This window comes from Cydia amplana, chromosome 17 (assembly GCF_948474715.1).
Source record: "Cydia amplana chromosome 17, ilCydAmpl1.1, whole genome shotgun sequence".
NCBI classification, from domain to species: Eukaryota; Metazoa; Arthropoda; class Insecta; order Lepidoptera; family Tortricidae; genus Cydia; species Cydia amplana.
Window position 1 is genome coordinate 4,868,155 of NC_086085.1, and position 15,029 is coordinate 4,883,183.

A 15,029-nucleotide genomic window follows, 5' to 3' on the forward strand; every position below is an offset into this window, starting at 1 on the left:
CGTTACCTTCGAGGTATGCCAGGAGCTTGGTGTTCAATACACGCTCCATAATCTTGCAGAGTATGGAGGTGATCGCGATGGGCCGATAATTTGACGGGTCAGCACGACTGCCTTTTTTAGGTACAGGCTGTACATTTGCAAGCTTCCACGACTCGGGGACTCTACCCGACCTCAGAGAGAGACGATACAGGCGTGTTAATATTGGGGACAACTCAGGCGCACAAGTTTTCAACACAATTGCTGGGACTCCGTCAGGACCACTAGCTTTGTTCACATCTAGACAGCGCAGTGCTTTTAAAACCTCCTTTTGGTGTATTTTAACTTCGGGCATTGAAGCTCCAAAGGCAGGTAAGGAGGGAGGCTTAGCGGCGCCAGCATCTAGACGCGAATTTTCAGCAAATAGAGAGGCAAACAAGTTTGCCTTCTCATTCGCGGTATGTGCCAGTGATCCATCCGGCCTCAGCAATGGAGGTAACGAGGGGCGACAGAAATTCGATTCCACCGACTTTGCCAGCGACCAAAACGCCTTACTCCCTGCCGGGTAAGAGGCTAGCTTGGCGCCTATAAGACGAACGTGGAGAAATCGAGCTTTCCGTATAACCTTCTTGCAAGACTTAGCAGCTCTGTTGAACGACTGTTTCTTTGCATGTACATCCGGATCTTTGCGACTACGAGCATCTACCCACGATAAATAGGCCGAGTGCTTTAGGGCTTCTGCCCGGTCACACTCGATGTTGAACCACGGACGAGCTGTGCCACCTGTTACTACGTCAGAGTAGGGAATATAGTAATCCATGCCCTGACGCAACACGTCGGTGATGGCATTCGCACAGATCGACGGATCATCACTGGTGAAACAGGTTTGCTGCCAAGGATAAGACGCAAAGAAGTGCCGCAACTCATCCCAGTCTGCTGACTTGTAACGCCACACCCGGCGTGAGCCTTTCGGGCTGTGATCCTGCGGGGAATGGAACGACACAGATTTCACCAAACAATGGTCAGATGTTCCCAGGGGGGATGACACAGACACACTGTACCTGTCTGGATCTGTTGTCAGCAGAAGGTCCAAGCAATTAGGTGTGTGGCCAGCAACGTCCGGTACACGAGTCGGCTGATCAACCAGTTGGGTGAGATCAAATGATAGCGCAAACTTACGGGCCTCTCTCCCAGCATGGTCTGTAAACTGGTATGGGCACAACCACTCCTCATGGTGGGCATTGAAGTCCCCCAGAAAAACCAACTGTGCACGTGGATATCGTTGCTGTGCAACTTCCGCCGCCTCGGTGAGGTGTTGGAAAAGCCGAGTTGTCTCGAGGTCACCACTGTGCGATCGATAAATTAAAGCATACTCTCGTACATATTTAAGCCTCAAAAAGTGCAAAGTGGCAAAGGTAGGCGCTTTTAAGATGTGGTGTTAACGAAGACTTATACCTTGGAAAGCTAGAAGAACAAACTCCTCCATTCTCAGAGCTCAGATCTCAATATCGCCACTCAGCTCTTCACAATATACCATGGTGAGCCCTTAGATTCTTCGGACATATTATGCGGTTTCCAATGCATGATGTAGAGAAACACATGAAATTTGGCCGAATGCATGACAAACGTGCTCGACTTGGAGCATGTGTGAGATGATCGAACGCTATGAAGAGGTCGGCTTGCGGCAGTGTGCTGCGTGCACACAGCTTATGACCGGGCGAAATGGAGACAAATTACATGTGGTCGCGAACCTCAGCAATGAGAAAACGAGAAAGAAGATCCGTCTCAGTAAGCCTGGTGCTTGTAAGACAAGAGAACCGTTAAAAGGAAACCATAGCAGTCCACTATATCTAGCAAATTTCTAGGATATTTGGAGTTCTGTTTTGTTAAAGTTCGTCATTTTTAATACGACAAGCCATGGAAATCATGAGAAAATGGAGAGTTACAGAGGATCGAAGGTCCCCAAAGGCGTGTGCATGAAGGAAGGAATGGAAAAATTCGCAAGATTCTGGTAGGCTTCCTTAGCTCAATTGGCAGAGCTAACGCACGGATTGCGGAGCTTGCGGTTTCAAGTCCTGCCGGAAGCGTAATTTTTCCATTTTTTCCTTTAATATAAAATCCTATTTCACTCACAGGCTGTTCAAAACTATACGTAGTTCACTGACCAGCAACCTAGATTGATCAAATTGTCAAGAAAATTAACAACAAATTAATGATTTTACTTAAGAAACCTGAAAGTCAAGGTCACGCCGATTTCACGCCGAAAACACGCCGCCGCCGCCGATTTTTTGGCAAACGCCGCCGCCGATCATTTTTTAATCGGCGCACACGTCTACTCGCTTGTAATAAACTGGTGCGTGTGAAGTGCACTTCAACTAATATCAAATCAAGTTGAAATTCTAAGGTTCGAATGTTTCAAGAGAACATGAATGACGTGCTCCTGCGTAGCTACTCGCGGAAGCGATATGCGCCCACGCATCCGCCCCCGCGTTGCTCTAGGATAGATAAAGCTTGCGAAACGTTGCCAAAATGCGTGAGGAAGTGCCGTAGGATGTGGATCAGATTGCTAATAGTATGGTTTCCGGCATGGGCGTACCCAGAATTACCCAGAATTTGTTAAGGGGTGGGGCAGAAGTAAATAAACTTATAAATCTTGGTCCAATTTTTAAAAAATCTTAACTTCGGGTCAGACAGCAGGGTGCACCTTGCCCCACCGTGCGTACGCCCATGGTTTCCGGCCCTATAGGTAGTTTTAGCCCTTTTAACCTTTTGGCACAGAAAATATTTAAGAAAATGTGTATTACTAGCCTGCATGTAAACAGGCAAGCGAGCATGTCACTTCCTAGTTCCTACCAATACCCTTCCAATACCATATATTCATTCAAACATAGGTTAGGTTAGGTTTTAATGGGTATAAGTTAGTACCTCATTTTAAAGGTCTTAGAAGTAGGCTAAATCACTCCAGCTTGCCTAATGAGTATTAAAGTTAGACCAAGAAAAGTCTGCAACGATTTTGATAGCATACGCAGTGCAAGACCTTCAAACCTTCAAGAAAAGAGCGTACTCTCATCTTAAAGCCCGGCAACGCACTTGCAACCCTTTCTGGTGTTGCGGGTGTCCATGGGCGGCGGTAATCGCTTACCATCAGGTGATCCGTCTGCTCGTTTGCCTCCTATATCATAAAAAAAAGTGTTATTTATAAGTCATAATTTCATAGAAGTTTGACGTTTAAAATAACACTTGCACTGCGTAGTGCGTGTGCTCTCAAAATCGTTGCAGACTTATCTTGGTCTAACTTTACATATGTTGGACCAAAGAGTAGTATAATATATATATGTTTTGGACTCGATGCCACTTGTCTTGTTAGCTTAGACAGACTCTGTGGTTATATGCAGGCAAAGAGAACATACATATCCTGCAAGCAGGCTTTGAATATTAGGATGTCGGGAGTCTTTGGCGGGAACTTGAAAAAAGTTGTCGGAAAATTTTCGCTCCAACTTTTAGAATTGCGATTTATTAGTTTAAAGTAGTTGAAACTAACTTAACTTGTATATATTTAATGTAAAATTTTGTAAATAATTATAGTTAGTGTATAAACAATGGCAGGTGGCGAGGGGGGCGGGGAAAACCCGCCCACCCTCAAGCGCTCCAAAACCGACGGCCAAGGCGGCACGGACGATGGCGGCGGGGGTGAGCAATCTAATAGTGCTTATTTACCGTACTTTAAACCGGACTACAAAAGACTATACCCTGAGAACTCGGGAAAACTAGAATTTAAAGTTTTTGTCGAACATGTGGACGCAAAGGACAGATTGGGAAATAAAAGTCCAATATTTCTCAACCACATATTCACAAATGGCATAAAAGGTGTAACGGCTATACAGCGCGTAAACGCTAACAAAATTGCAGTCGTTTTCAAGCAATATAATAATGCAAACAATTTTCTAAACAACACTGCATTTTTGACCCAAAATAACATGAAGGCGTACATACCGGCGACCCAAATCGAAAAAACTGGGATAATCAGATTTGTGCCAGTCAATATCTCTAACAAGGATTTATACACAAAGTTGAGCTCTATTTATGAGATCATAGCGGTTCGCCGCTTCACGAAAAAAGTCGGACAGGATCGTGTTCCCTTACAGACAGTGAGCATTACGTTCTTGTCTCATGTACTACCGGACAATGTACAGTACGATTTATTCTCGTACAGAATCTTTGAATATGTGCCTCCACTACTGCAATGTTTCAAATGCTTTAAATTTAATCATGCAGCTAAAGTATGTAACGGAAAACAGCGTTGCTCCATTTGCTCTGGCGACCACTTTTATAAGGAGTGTGACAAACCTAATGAGTTATGTTGTGCCAATTGTAGCGGCCCCCACTTGGCAATTTCAAAAGCTTGTCCTGTAAAACTTAAAAAAATAATGGAAAAGAAGACAAACATCACATATGCTTCTAAGGCTGAAACGAGAAAAGTTGAGTTTCCGGCTTTACCTGACAAAAACAAAACTGTAAGACCTGAAAAAACCCCAAAAACACAAACGCAAAAAACCGTTCCTTCTACACCAGCAGAAACCCCTAAATTTGACATTAAAAAAGAATTGTTACAGAATACAGATTTAATGAATGCACTGGTTAGCACTCTTATAGAATTAGCCAACAAGACCGATTCTAGCCCAATCACTAATAGTTGTATTAAAGATATGCTTATTAAAAACATTAAATAATGGATCCTACACACATTCGTATTGCTCAATTCAATGTTCAATCTATTTCAAATAAAAAACCGTTGCTAATTAACTTTTTAAAAGTAAATAATATTGATGTTTGTCTTCTTAATGAAACCTGGTTAAAGCCAACTACTGCTTTTAGAATACCTAATTATAATATTTACTGCAAGTATGGTAACAATGGACGTGGCGGAGTTGCTATACTTGTTAAAAATATATACAAACATACTTTTATACAGACTAACTTTTATGAAAGTATTCAAAATGTAGCGATCTCTATTGTGACTGACTTAGGGCCTTTATCAGTTTTATGTGTGTACTGTCCACCAAACCGTCCACACATAAGACTAAATAGACTTAAAAATATAATTGAGAAATTACCAACACCTATAATAATAGCAGGAGATATCAATGCACATCATACAGCGTTTGGTTGCGCTACTAACCAATCGCGGGGTAACACCCTGTTCGATATTATAAGTGACTTAGACTTATGTATCTTAAATGACGGAAACCCAACTACAGTTACTTACCCCAGTCGAAATCCTTCAGCGATCGATGTTAGCTTCTGCAGTGCGAGTATAGCACCTATGTGCGAGTGGCAAGTCCATGATGACCCTATGGGCAGCGATCACTACCCTACTATAGTCAGTATATTAACATCTCTTGAAAAATATCAAATAAATGATCCAATAGATAAATTTATATACACTAAAGCTGACTGGAACAAATATAAAGAGCTATCAGAAGAGGTATTCTCTAATTTTCCTTTAAATGAGAATAATGATCCTATACAATTATATGACAAATTTAGTTCTGAACTCCAATTCTTAAAGATACAATGTATTCCAAAACTTACTAAAAATACAAACTTTATTAGCAGACCGCCGGTTCCTTGGTGGAATAAAAAATGTGAGGATAGTGTCATTAAAGCCTATGAGGCATTAAAATATTACAGGGCGAATCCATCTTTAGAAAACTATATTTCGTACAAGAAACTTAATGCTCTTAAAAAACGCACAATAGCAGAGGAAAGAACTAGTAGTTGGCGTAGTTTTTGTGCTTCTTTAAATCGATGTACACCTATTGGGTTAATATGGAACAATATTAAACGTTTTAAGGGATTAAAATCTAAGCAGATAATTAAAAATGATGAATTTATAGAACCATTTATAACTAAGTTAACCCAAGGTTGTAGTAACGATCCTAGCTCTATAGAAAGTTTATTTGAAAGTAACAATGAGAATAATGAGTCTAAGTATCTTATTGAACCTTTTACTTGGGAGGAATTTGTTGTAAGTCTGCAATCTAGGAAGAATACTACCCCAGGCTTAGATGATATACCATACCTGCTTTTAAAGAAGCTGCATGTTAATGGTCAACAAGTTTTGCTAAAAATAATGAATTTACTTTGGTTACAAGGGAAAATACCTCAATCTTGGAAAACACAATGTGTAATACCTATTTTAAAACCAGACAAACCTCCTAGTGAGGCCAATTCTTATAGACCTATTTCTCTATCATCATGTATTGGTAAAGTTTTTGAGAATATGATAAAGACTAGACTTGATTGGTATGTTGAGGCAAACAATATACTGCCTCCATTTCAAAACGGCTTTCGACGAGGTAGAAGCTGTTCTGACAGCTTCATATCTCTTATATCGGATTTAAAATTAGCTAACTATAACAAGTCACATGCTGTTTGTATATTTTTAGATGTACAAGGAGCATTTGACAATGTTGATCCTACAATACTTGTTAAAGTTCTATCTAATATTAAAATCCCTGGGAAATTATGCAAGTGGATATTCAATTTCTTAGACGATAGAGAGCTATATGTAAAATTTAATAACATACTCCATGGACCACGACAAGTTTTCAAAGGCACAATGCAAGGAGCAACGCTGTCTCCTCTTCTGTATAATTTGTATACTAGTGATATTGACTCATTTGTAAATAGTTCTAATGTTAATATACTGCAATTTGCAGATGATCTTGTAATATATTCTATTAATTCAAATTTAGATGTAGCTAAAGCACATATTAATAACGCACTAAATGAACTTTATGTTTATTATAATAATTACTTACACTTAAAGATAAACCCTGACAAAAGCAAGTTACTAATATTGAGCAAGGACACAACAAATGTAAATATTGTATATAATAATGAGATTATTAGAGAAGTCCCTTCTCATAAGTTTCTAGGTGTAGTCATAGATAATCATTTAAAATTTGACCTACATGCTAAGCACATAATCTCTAATTCTGTTAGAGGTTTAAATGTTATGAGATGTCTTGCCGGTATCTCTTGGGGCGCAGACCCTCAAGTACTATCCTTACTGTATAAAACCCTTGTCAGAAGTCACTTTGACTATAGTTTTCTTGTACATATGAATACTGAACACACACATAAATTAGAAATAATTCAAAATAAGGCAATGCGAATAATATCAGGGGCAATGTGTTCAACCCCTATAAAAGCAATGGAAGTAGAGACTAAAACAATGCCTTTACCTGTTCGATGGGTGTTGTTAGCTTATAGATATTTAATTAAGATATATGCTAAAGATAATCAAAGTGTAATAAGAAGTATAAAGGGTCATCCCAGGATCCCTAAGTTAACAGCATTACTCTTACAGGTGGAAGCTAAGTTTTGTAATATATATAAAAATGAAATTTGGCCATGTTATGAAGATAGCTTTAATAGTAAACTTTTAAACATTACAGTATGCACAAAATCTATCAATAATAATACTGACTTTCTACATTTCTTGTCACAAATTCCCAATTACTATAAGTTATACACAGATGGTAGTAAAGCGGAGTCTCATGTCCGAAGTGCCGTGTATGATCCTCAAACTAAATTTGTACAGAGCTTTAGGTTGCACGATTTATGTTCCATATTTACGGCTGAAGCGTATGCTGTATTTGAAGCCCTGAAAGTTATAATAAGAGTGTCAGAATATAAGCATTTCTTTATTTTCACTGATTCACTTAGCTTAATCTATGGATTACAGAATAATCAATTGCATTATAAAGATAATTTTATCTTGTATAAAATTAAAAAGATGTTATTACAATTGAAAAACATTAATGTAAATATAAACTTTATGTGGATTCCATCCCATACTGGTATAACAGGGAATGAAGCTGCAGATAAAGCTGCTTATTTAGGTATTAACGAATTAGATGTAAGATGTAGTACTAGAATTCCACTAACTGATTGTCAAGCTTCTGTTAAGACTGATGTTGTGAAGATGTGGATAGATATATGGACTAAAGATAGAGAGACAAAAGGAAGATGGTACGCTAGTATTCAAACCGACTTACCTGGAAAGCCTTGGTATGAGAAGATAAAGATAGGAAGTCGTAGCTTTATTACCACAATCAATAGATTGAGGTTTGGTCACAACTGTGCACCAGCGCACTTAGCCAGATTTTCGATTATAGCCGATGGTACATGTCCTCACTGCCAGAATGGTAGCATTGCAGATGTTGAACACCTTATATTTAAATGCCAAGTGTTTGCGTTTGAAAGACTCATCCTTGCAAGTGAATTAAGTGAAGTGTTTGATAATAATGTCCCCCGCCGCCTCAACGACATTCTTAAAAACGTTGACAGTTACGTTCCGTTATACAAGTATATCAAAAATACAGCGTTGAAGATTTAAAGTGAAGTGTTTTAACAAAATTACTAGTGCATTCTCTGCCATTTAACTCTTTAAATGAAGTGTTTTAAAAATAGCAAAACAAAGACTTGGCTTAAAGGACTCGCATCCAGGCCATAACTGTTTAAAAAAAAAAAAAAAAAATATTAGGATGTCATAATGACACTCACTTGTCACATGTATTTATGATAAAGCTAGCGACTGTTAGCCACGAACTTACAATTTTCCTATTCTAGATCAAGTAAATGTTCGGATATCTGAAATTTGATAAACATATATGTAAGAAAAAACCGGACAAGCGCGAATCGGACTCGCCCACCTAGGGTTCCGTACTTTTAAGTATTTGTTGTTATAGCGGCAACAGAAATACATTATCTATTCTGTAAAAATTTCAATGTCTAGCTATCACGGTTCATGGGATACAGCCTGGTGACAGACAGACGGACAGTGGAGTCTTAGTAATAGGGTCTCGTTTTTACTTTTACCCTTTGGCTATGGAACCCTAAAAAGAATACTTTGAAAGGTTCTCGGTACGATCATACGATGTACCTATTAACGATCGAAAAGCGAGGTCTGCGATAAGAATGTTTTGTCGGAGCGGAGATTGTCGTAAGTAAGGTCAATGTGGGTAATTCCGTCATAGTAGGGACTAATCCGTCCACGAGCGTATATGTCTTTGTTTTTCAATCGTAGGAAAAAACCATCCGATTTTATTATTGCTGAAACTCAAAGCAATCGCTGCATTTTCGATAAAATTATCTACCTATTTAGTTCGTTGTTCGAGAAAAACGCTAGTAGGCGGAATAGGCTGAAACCTGCTAATCTACTTTATAGGTAAAGTAGGTATGTTTCATCATCACCAAACCCTAATTTCCAGTGACTTTTATTACAGTTATAATAAAAATAGAACCTGTTAATTTAAGAGCCGCTACATATCAATATTTCTCTGATCGCACGATAGGAATGGCTCAAAATCTTTCGTTACAACCAGAATTATTGCATAACAGAAAAGTAATGAACAGTGTAACATTTTTCATTTTCCGCCCATGTGATGGTAGCGAAACGGCCAACCCACATAGGTATTTTGATTGCGGCGTAGAGCTTGTGAAGTTAGGGCTTGTAGATTGTAGAATTAGGGCGTGTAGAGTTAGAAGCTTGGCTCTACATGAGATCTGATAACTTTTTGACAGTGCGAACCATATTATGGTCTCGTCTTGGCATCATTTTACATGAAAACGTTTTTGGTGGGTTTTAATTTTCTGTAGGTACGTATGTTTCAGTAGGTTTGCAAAACATTTTCATATTTCGAGTCTACTCATGCATGTAACGTTTCCGCTCGTGGCGATAACGAATTTAATGTCAATGAAACCCATTTATCATTTTATTGTAGTACATACTATTAATAGGCACAAATGCTATCAAATATATGTACCTACGCAAAAGTGTGTGTTCAAAAATATCTAAACATGATTCCATTTTCTGATATTTGAAGGAACTTTGTTGCATATGTGTACATATTAAATTTAAGTTAAGCACGCAAGAAATTTATTTAAACTCGTAAAATTGTTAGTACTTTTAGTTTTTTTTTATACGCTCCAGGTCCTACAGTAGTAAATAAGTATCAAAAGTAGCGTATCAGATCTTTGCGTTAAAAGGATCTACAATTTTGAGATAATAATATGTCTCTACAAGTATATATAGAATCATTAAACTGTTGCAGATACTTTTGAAGTGGAACTATCTAATTCAAAGTATATCTCTGCTTGGTAATGGAATGCCACCCTCGTGGGAGATATTCAATTAGATGTTGTATAAGTTTGATGGTTTAACTTCGTGTCATACATAAGAAAGTTAGAGAAAGAGGCAAAGCCATGTGCTTTCAGATAACATTTCAGTCCCTCACATTGTAACTACTTACACTAAAGATCGGTTTTCCTAGGATAGCGGTGCCGTCATATAGCGGCCGTCTCCATACTAAATAATACGGCTAAATATGGATGTCGTAGTATTTGTATGACGGCCGTTATATGACGGCACCGCTATCCTAGGAAACCAGAGCATAAAACTTCAACCCACGTAATCCAGCTAAGTTATCAGTCACGTGGCCGCCGCCCCGAAAGCTCATTCAGTGGCGGTTTTCAGGAGTGGGGATGCGAGGCTGCGCGAGCGCCGGGTCCAGCCACCACAGTCAGTCTAAAGCGCGCCGGCGCGCAGGGTGTACGAACTGAAAGTGAGTGTGTGTGTGTTTGGCATGCTGTAAGGGTCAACATGGGGTGTTTTAGTTTGAGGTGAGTTTTGCATTAACTTTTATTTTTGGTGGTAATTTATAGTGGTGATTTTTTGGTAATTAATTAGTGGTTATTTAATAGGTTTTTAAATAAGTAATTTAAAGTTGCATTTTCGGGTAGGGAGTTCGTGTATATTTTTTAATTAACGAATACATACTTAGTTGGTGTATTTAGATATTTATCTGCAACTAATCTGAAGTATACTTTTGCTTAGGCAAGTAGTCGTTTAGAAATCACAGATATTGTTTTTAAATTGTAAAAAATATAGTTAGAAATCACGGATCTTGTTTTAATATTGTTAAAAATGACTAATGATTTTTAATGTCCTGAACTTCATTACCGCGACCGGCATTTTTTGTACATAATAGATTTGTGCGCGAAATATTATTGGTTCCAAATTGAGCCCTACAATTTATTTTACAAACTACTCATATAACAATAGTATAGATAAAGAAATAGGAGTTTCATTCAGAAATTAAAAGATAATATAAAGTTTTTGAAATGATCGTTACTATAAGTTCCTGTTTTATTTGAAGAGGCAATGGTAAATTGGCAGTGTTGATTGCACATAAGATTATGAAAGGCGTTAATATAATTGCAATTTTCAATAAAATAATGTATTTCAGTACCACTAACAATATCCATCCATTTTTGGCATTTTAAGGTTCTCTAGTTTTAAAGGTTTTGTAGCTTAAATCGTCCTCAGGCAAAAAAAATGAACAGACACTGAAGTTATTTGGTTGCCTAGTACCCATCTCGTAATTTTTTATTATCTTTTCGTACATTCGAATAGGTATCGTATTTTTGACTTCTTTAAACAAACTTTTTAGCAAAAACAATTCCAGTTGTAATGTTATCGTAAAACTTTTAATACCACCCAGCCTATGATCTCAAGATAACTTTACTGTGTTTACAGTTTATTGCAATCCTCTATTTCAGTCTAATTAATGACAGGTCATTCACCCCGTTTATACTTTTACGAAAAGCAATTTCGCGAACTTACACGAGTAAGGCGGGCAATGGCGTGGAACCTTGTCACAGTAAAGATTTAGTTTCAATGCATCACTTGATTTACGATCAAATATTACGACATAGTTCTAATTAGGCATTTTGGGGAGCGACTGTGTCTGTTTTTATCTTTGCACCGAAATCGCTTGAAAAGTTATGTTTAAATTATGTATTAAGTTGTTCAATTCATATTTTAATGTTGTACTTATAAGATCAATACGAAAGCTCCGAGCCCTAAGGACCTACATATATAATTAGTAGACGTGAAACGATTTTCCGGCAATTTTGAATATTAAGTGCTCAAAAGTATCTGCACACTTACTTCAAAGAGCATTCGCAGCAGTTACGCAGATTATTTTCAGTAAAGTATTTTTTTTAGTAAGCTATAAACTGCTCTACCAACTCAGTTCACTTGTGATTCCATCTTAGAATCCTTCGTTGACTCTACTATGTATTATTAGAATTATAAATACTCGCTATATTTAAAACACGTTTGAAACCTTGCATAACATTATTAGGGCCGATTTTAAATTTGTTGTCGATTTTTTAACCCATTCTCAACGAAAAAAAGTATACAAAAATATCACAATTTGTCCGTTTACTCTAAATTAGAGTTTTTTGCTTTGCCTGGATTAATTAAAGACGAAGAAGCAAGACCCTTGTAAAATTTGCTTAAACCGACAAGGTACTACCTACATCAAACTTTAAAGGTACTTTACGCAGATCCGAATCTCACGCAAATTGCTATAGCTGTCATGTCAGCCGACGGCCAGGCCTACCGCGAACCACTACTACGTTCGTTAGTCTGTTATCTCTATCTCTCAAATATGCAAGAGCGATAGAGAGGCAGAAAGATTTTCGTTGTTCTCAGTGGGCCGTCACGGGTAAGGTGGAGGTAAACAGGATCCAAGTAAAAAAAAATAAAATAAAAAGGCAAGATTAAAACTAAACTATTGTTCCTTTACGGCGGAATTCTGTCGCTTCATGCATTCATTCATTGCTGGTTTTGTACGAGAAGAAAGGATAGGGTTGGTACTAAGGTGTACTTTGCAAATGACGAGTGGATTAAATTGCCAATTTAATTCCAAAAGAGCCGAACGTACACTGACATCAGAATGATGTCCACGCCAATACATGTGCGAGTGAATTGCACTTGCATTGTAAGTTTGAATTGGCCTGTGTGCCTTGTTAATTTTCTATCAATCACTTAAGTCATCGAAATGCCAAATCTTTGAATAGGTATATTTATATCCTTTTTACCCTCGGAGTAATAATCCAATATGGAGTGGTGACACGCACTAATTTCTATGTGAAAAATTCTGCCGTTTTCGGCGCGGGGGGCGAGGAACGCACACAAATAATGTAAACACTAATGCATTTTTTGCATGCGTCGCTACACACGCACACGACAAAATTATCAAACACTAGCATAAACTATATTCACACAAATACAAGAACAAACACAGACAACCCTGTCCGTGAACGAGATGATGTCAGTTCTAAGTAAACGTAGAAGTGCGAGGGACTTGTCGATAATATTGTCGATATTTTATTGACTGAATTTTAACTGTCTTCTTTAGTCAATTATAACCATCAAAAACATTACATGTAAAAAGGTGCAAGTCTCGCAACGCTTCTACTACAAAAAAGTTTTGAGATGTAATGCTAATGTGAAACCAAGTCGGTTATTTTAATCAGTGCCAGGGGGTGTTAAAACCGTATCAATAATATATCTTTAATTTGTAATACGTATCATGACTTGGCCATCGCACGGCTGCATAATGACATAAGGATTATCGTCACCTATTAAAAATAATTCTAATTTGAACATAACGCTAGTTGCAGTTTGAGCATTACATATATTTACGAGTACGGTAAGAGTAAAGCATTATGTGCGATTGCCAAGTCATGATATGTATTACAAATTAAAGATATCTTATTGATACGGTTTTAACACCCCCTGGCACTGATTAAAATAACCGACTTGGTTTCACATTAGCATTACATGTCAACACTTTTTTGTAGTAGAAGCGTTGCGAGACTTGCACCTTTTTACATGTAATGTTTTTGATGGGATCTCATCTCTTTTTGTAGACAGTCCTTCTTTCATACTATGTATACACATATCATAACTAAACACATCTTTATTCATACTCACATCGTACATACATCGTAGTGTACCTTTACTTTACCTACTATTTGTAGGAACTGCAACAGTAACTTTGTAATAGCATATATTTATATGGAATTACAAACTTACTTATGCAGTTCTTAGATATTTAAAACGTGACTGATATTGCAATATTTTTAGGTTTTCGATGGCTTGATAAGCTGAAAACTGCTTATGTTTAAAATTTATTGCATCTTTTGGAAATCTAAAAAAATAAATCAAAATAACAATATATTTATAATGTTCATATAGATTTTATCGATATTGGTTTTTATGGTGTCCCATCACTAACTATGGTAGAGTGATACCAGAGTAATAAATTAAAAGTGCCTATTTATGGAAAATGACGGCAGTAAATACCTTAAAATAAATAAATTACAATACAAACATTGGACATGTAAAATAAAAAATATACGATAGAAACTAAGAAAAAATGAATTTTCAAACAGTAGTAGGGTAGGTGCCTTAGTTTTCGACCAGCTTTAGTTTTCGTCCACTTGACGAAATTGAATATAAATCTACATTGCTGCACAAATTTGGACTTAATGCAATCCTTAATGTCGAGACAATATATCTATCTACATAAAAAATGTATTTGGCAAGTAGCAAATTAAATATCAAATATGTAATTTGCTAATCTGTCATGTGGACGAAAACTAGAGACTACCTAGAGCATGGACGGAAACTGCACAATGACCCTATATCGGTAATACTTATTATGTTATTTATGATTTATACTATTTATTTCATTGAATGGATTATGTTGATATAAAAATAAGGTGTTATAGAAAAATAATGTGTTATATAAATTATATAACAATAAGCAACGCAAATTAGAAGTTAGGTATACCTAATGAATATTTAGAAAGTCTTCTTTAAATTTTACCCTAAATTAGATCTAGTACCATGAAGTGGTATCACTTTCAGATTGACAATGTTTTTTAGTTTTTTGCTAAATTAGTGCACTATTTCATAATATTTACATGTAATAGTACTTACATATGAAAAGAAACGTGTTTTTTAAGTACGCTAGATGTTTCCGATCGGTTTTTACAGGAGAAAACGCTACAATTCGGCATTTTCTGCTCCTAACATTCCGCTTAGACTGACGTTTGCTGAATGGCGTATGACGTATGGCAACTAGTTTTATATAACCTCCTTGACCGGCGGCCGCCGACTTTTG

At 37.1% G+C, this 15,029-nt stretch overlaps 1 protein-coding gene and 1 long non-coding RNA gene across 2 annotated transcripts in view; one reads left to right on the top strand and one right to left on the bottom strand.

The window, feature by feature from the left end:
• Positions 1 to 7,388: 7,388 nt before the first annotated feature.
• LOC134656117 (uncharacterized) lies at positions 7,389 to 8,510 on the bottom strand. Its single transcript, XR_010097477.1, has 2 exons — positions 8,043 to 8,510; positions 7,389 to 7,648 (listed from the first exon to the last, which is right to left on the bottom strand). It is a non-coding gene; the product is annotated as an uncharacterized LOC134656117 (long non-coding RNA).
• Positions 8,511 to 10,511: 2,001 nt separating this feature from the next.
• Positions 10,512 to 15,029, top strand: part of LOC134656046 (papilin) — a 143,320-nt gene continuing 138,802 nt past the window's right edge. Inside the window, exon 1 of the mRNA XM_063511562.1 lies at positions 10,512 to 10,668. Coding sequence (XP_063367632.1) covers positions 10,649 to 10,668 — 20 coding nt within the window. The 5' untranslated portion in view covers positions 10,512 to 10,648. The remainder of the gene's footprint in view (positions 10,669 to 15,029) is intronic.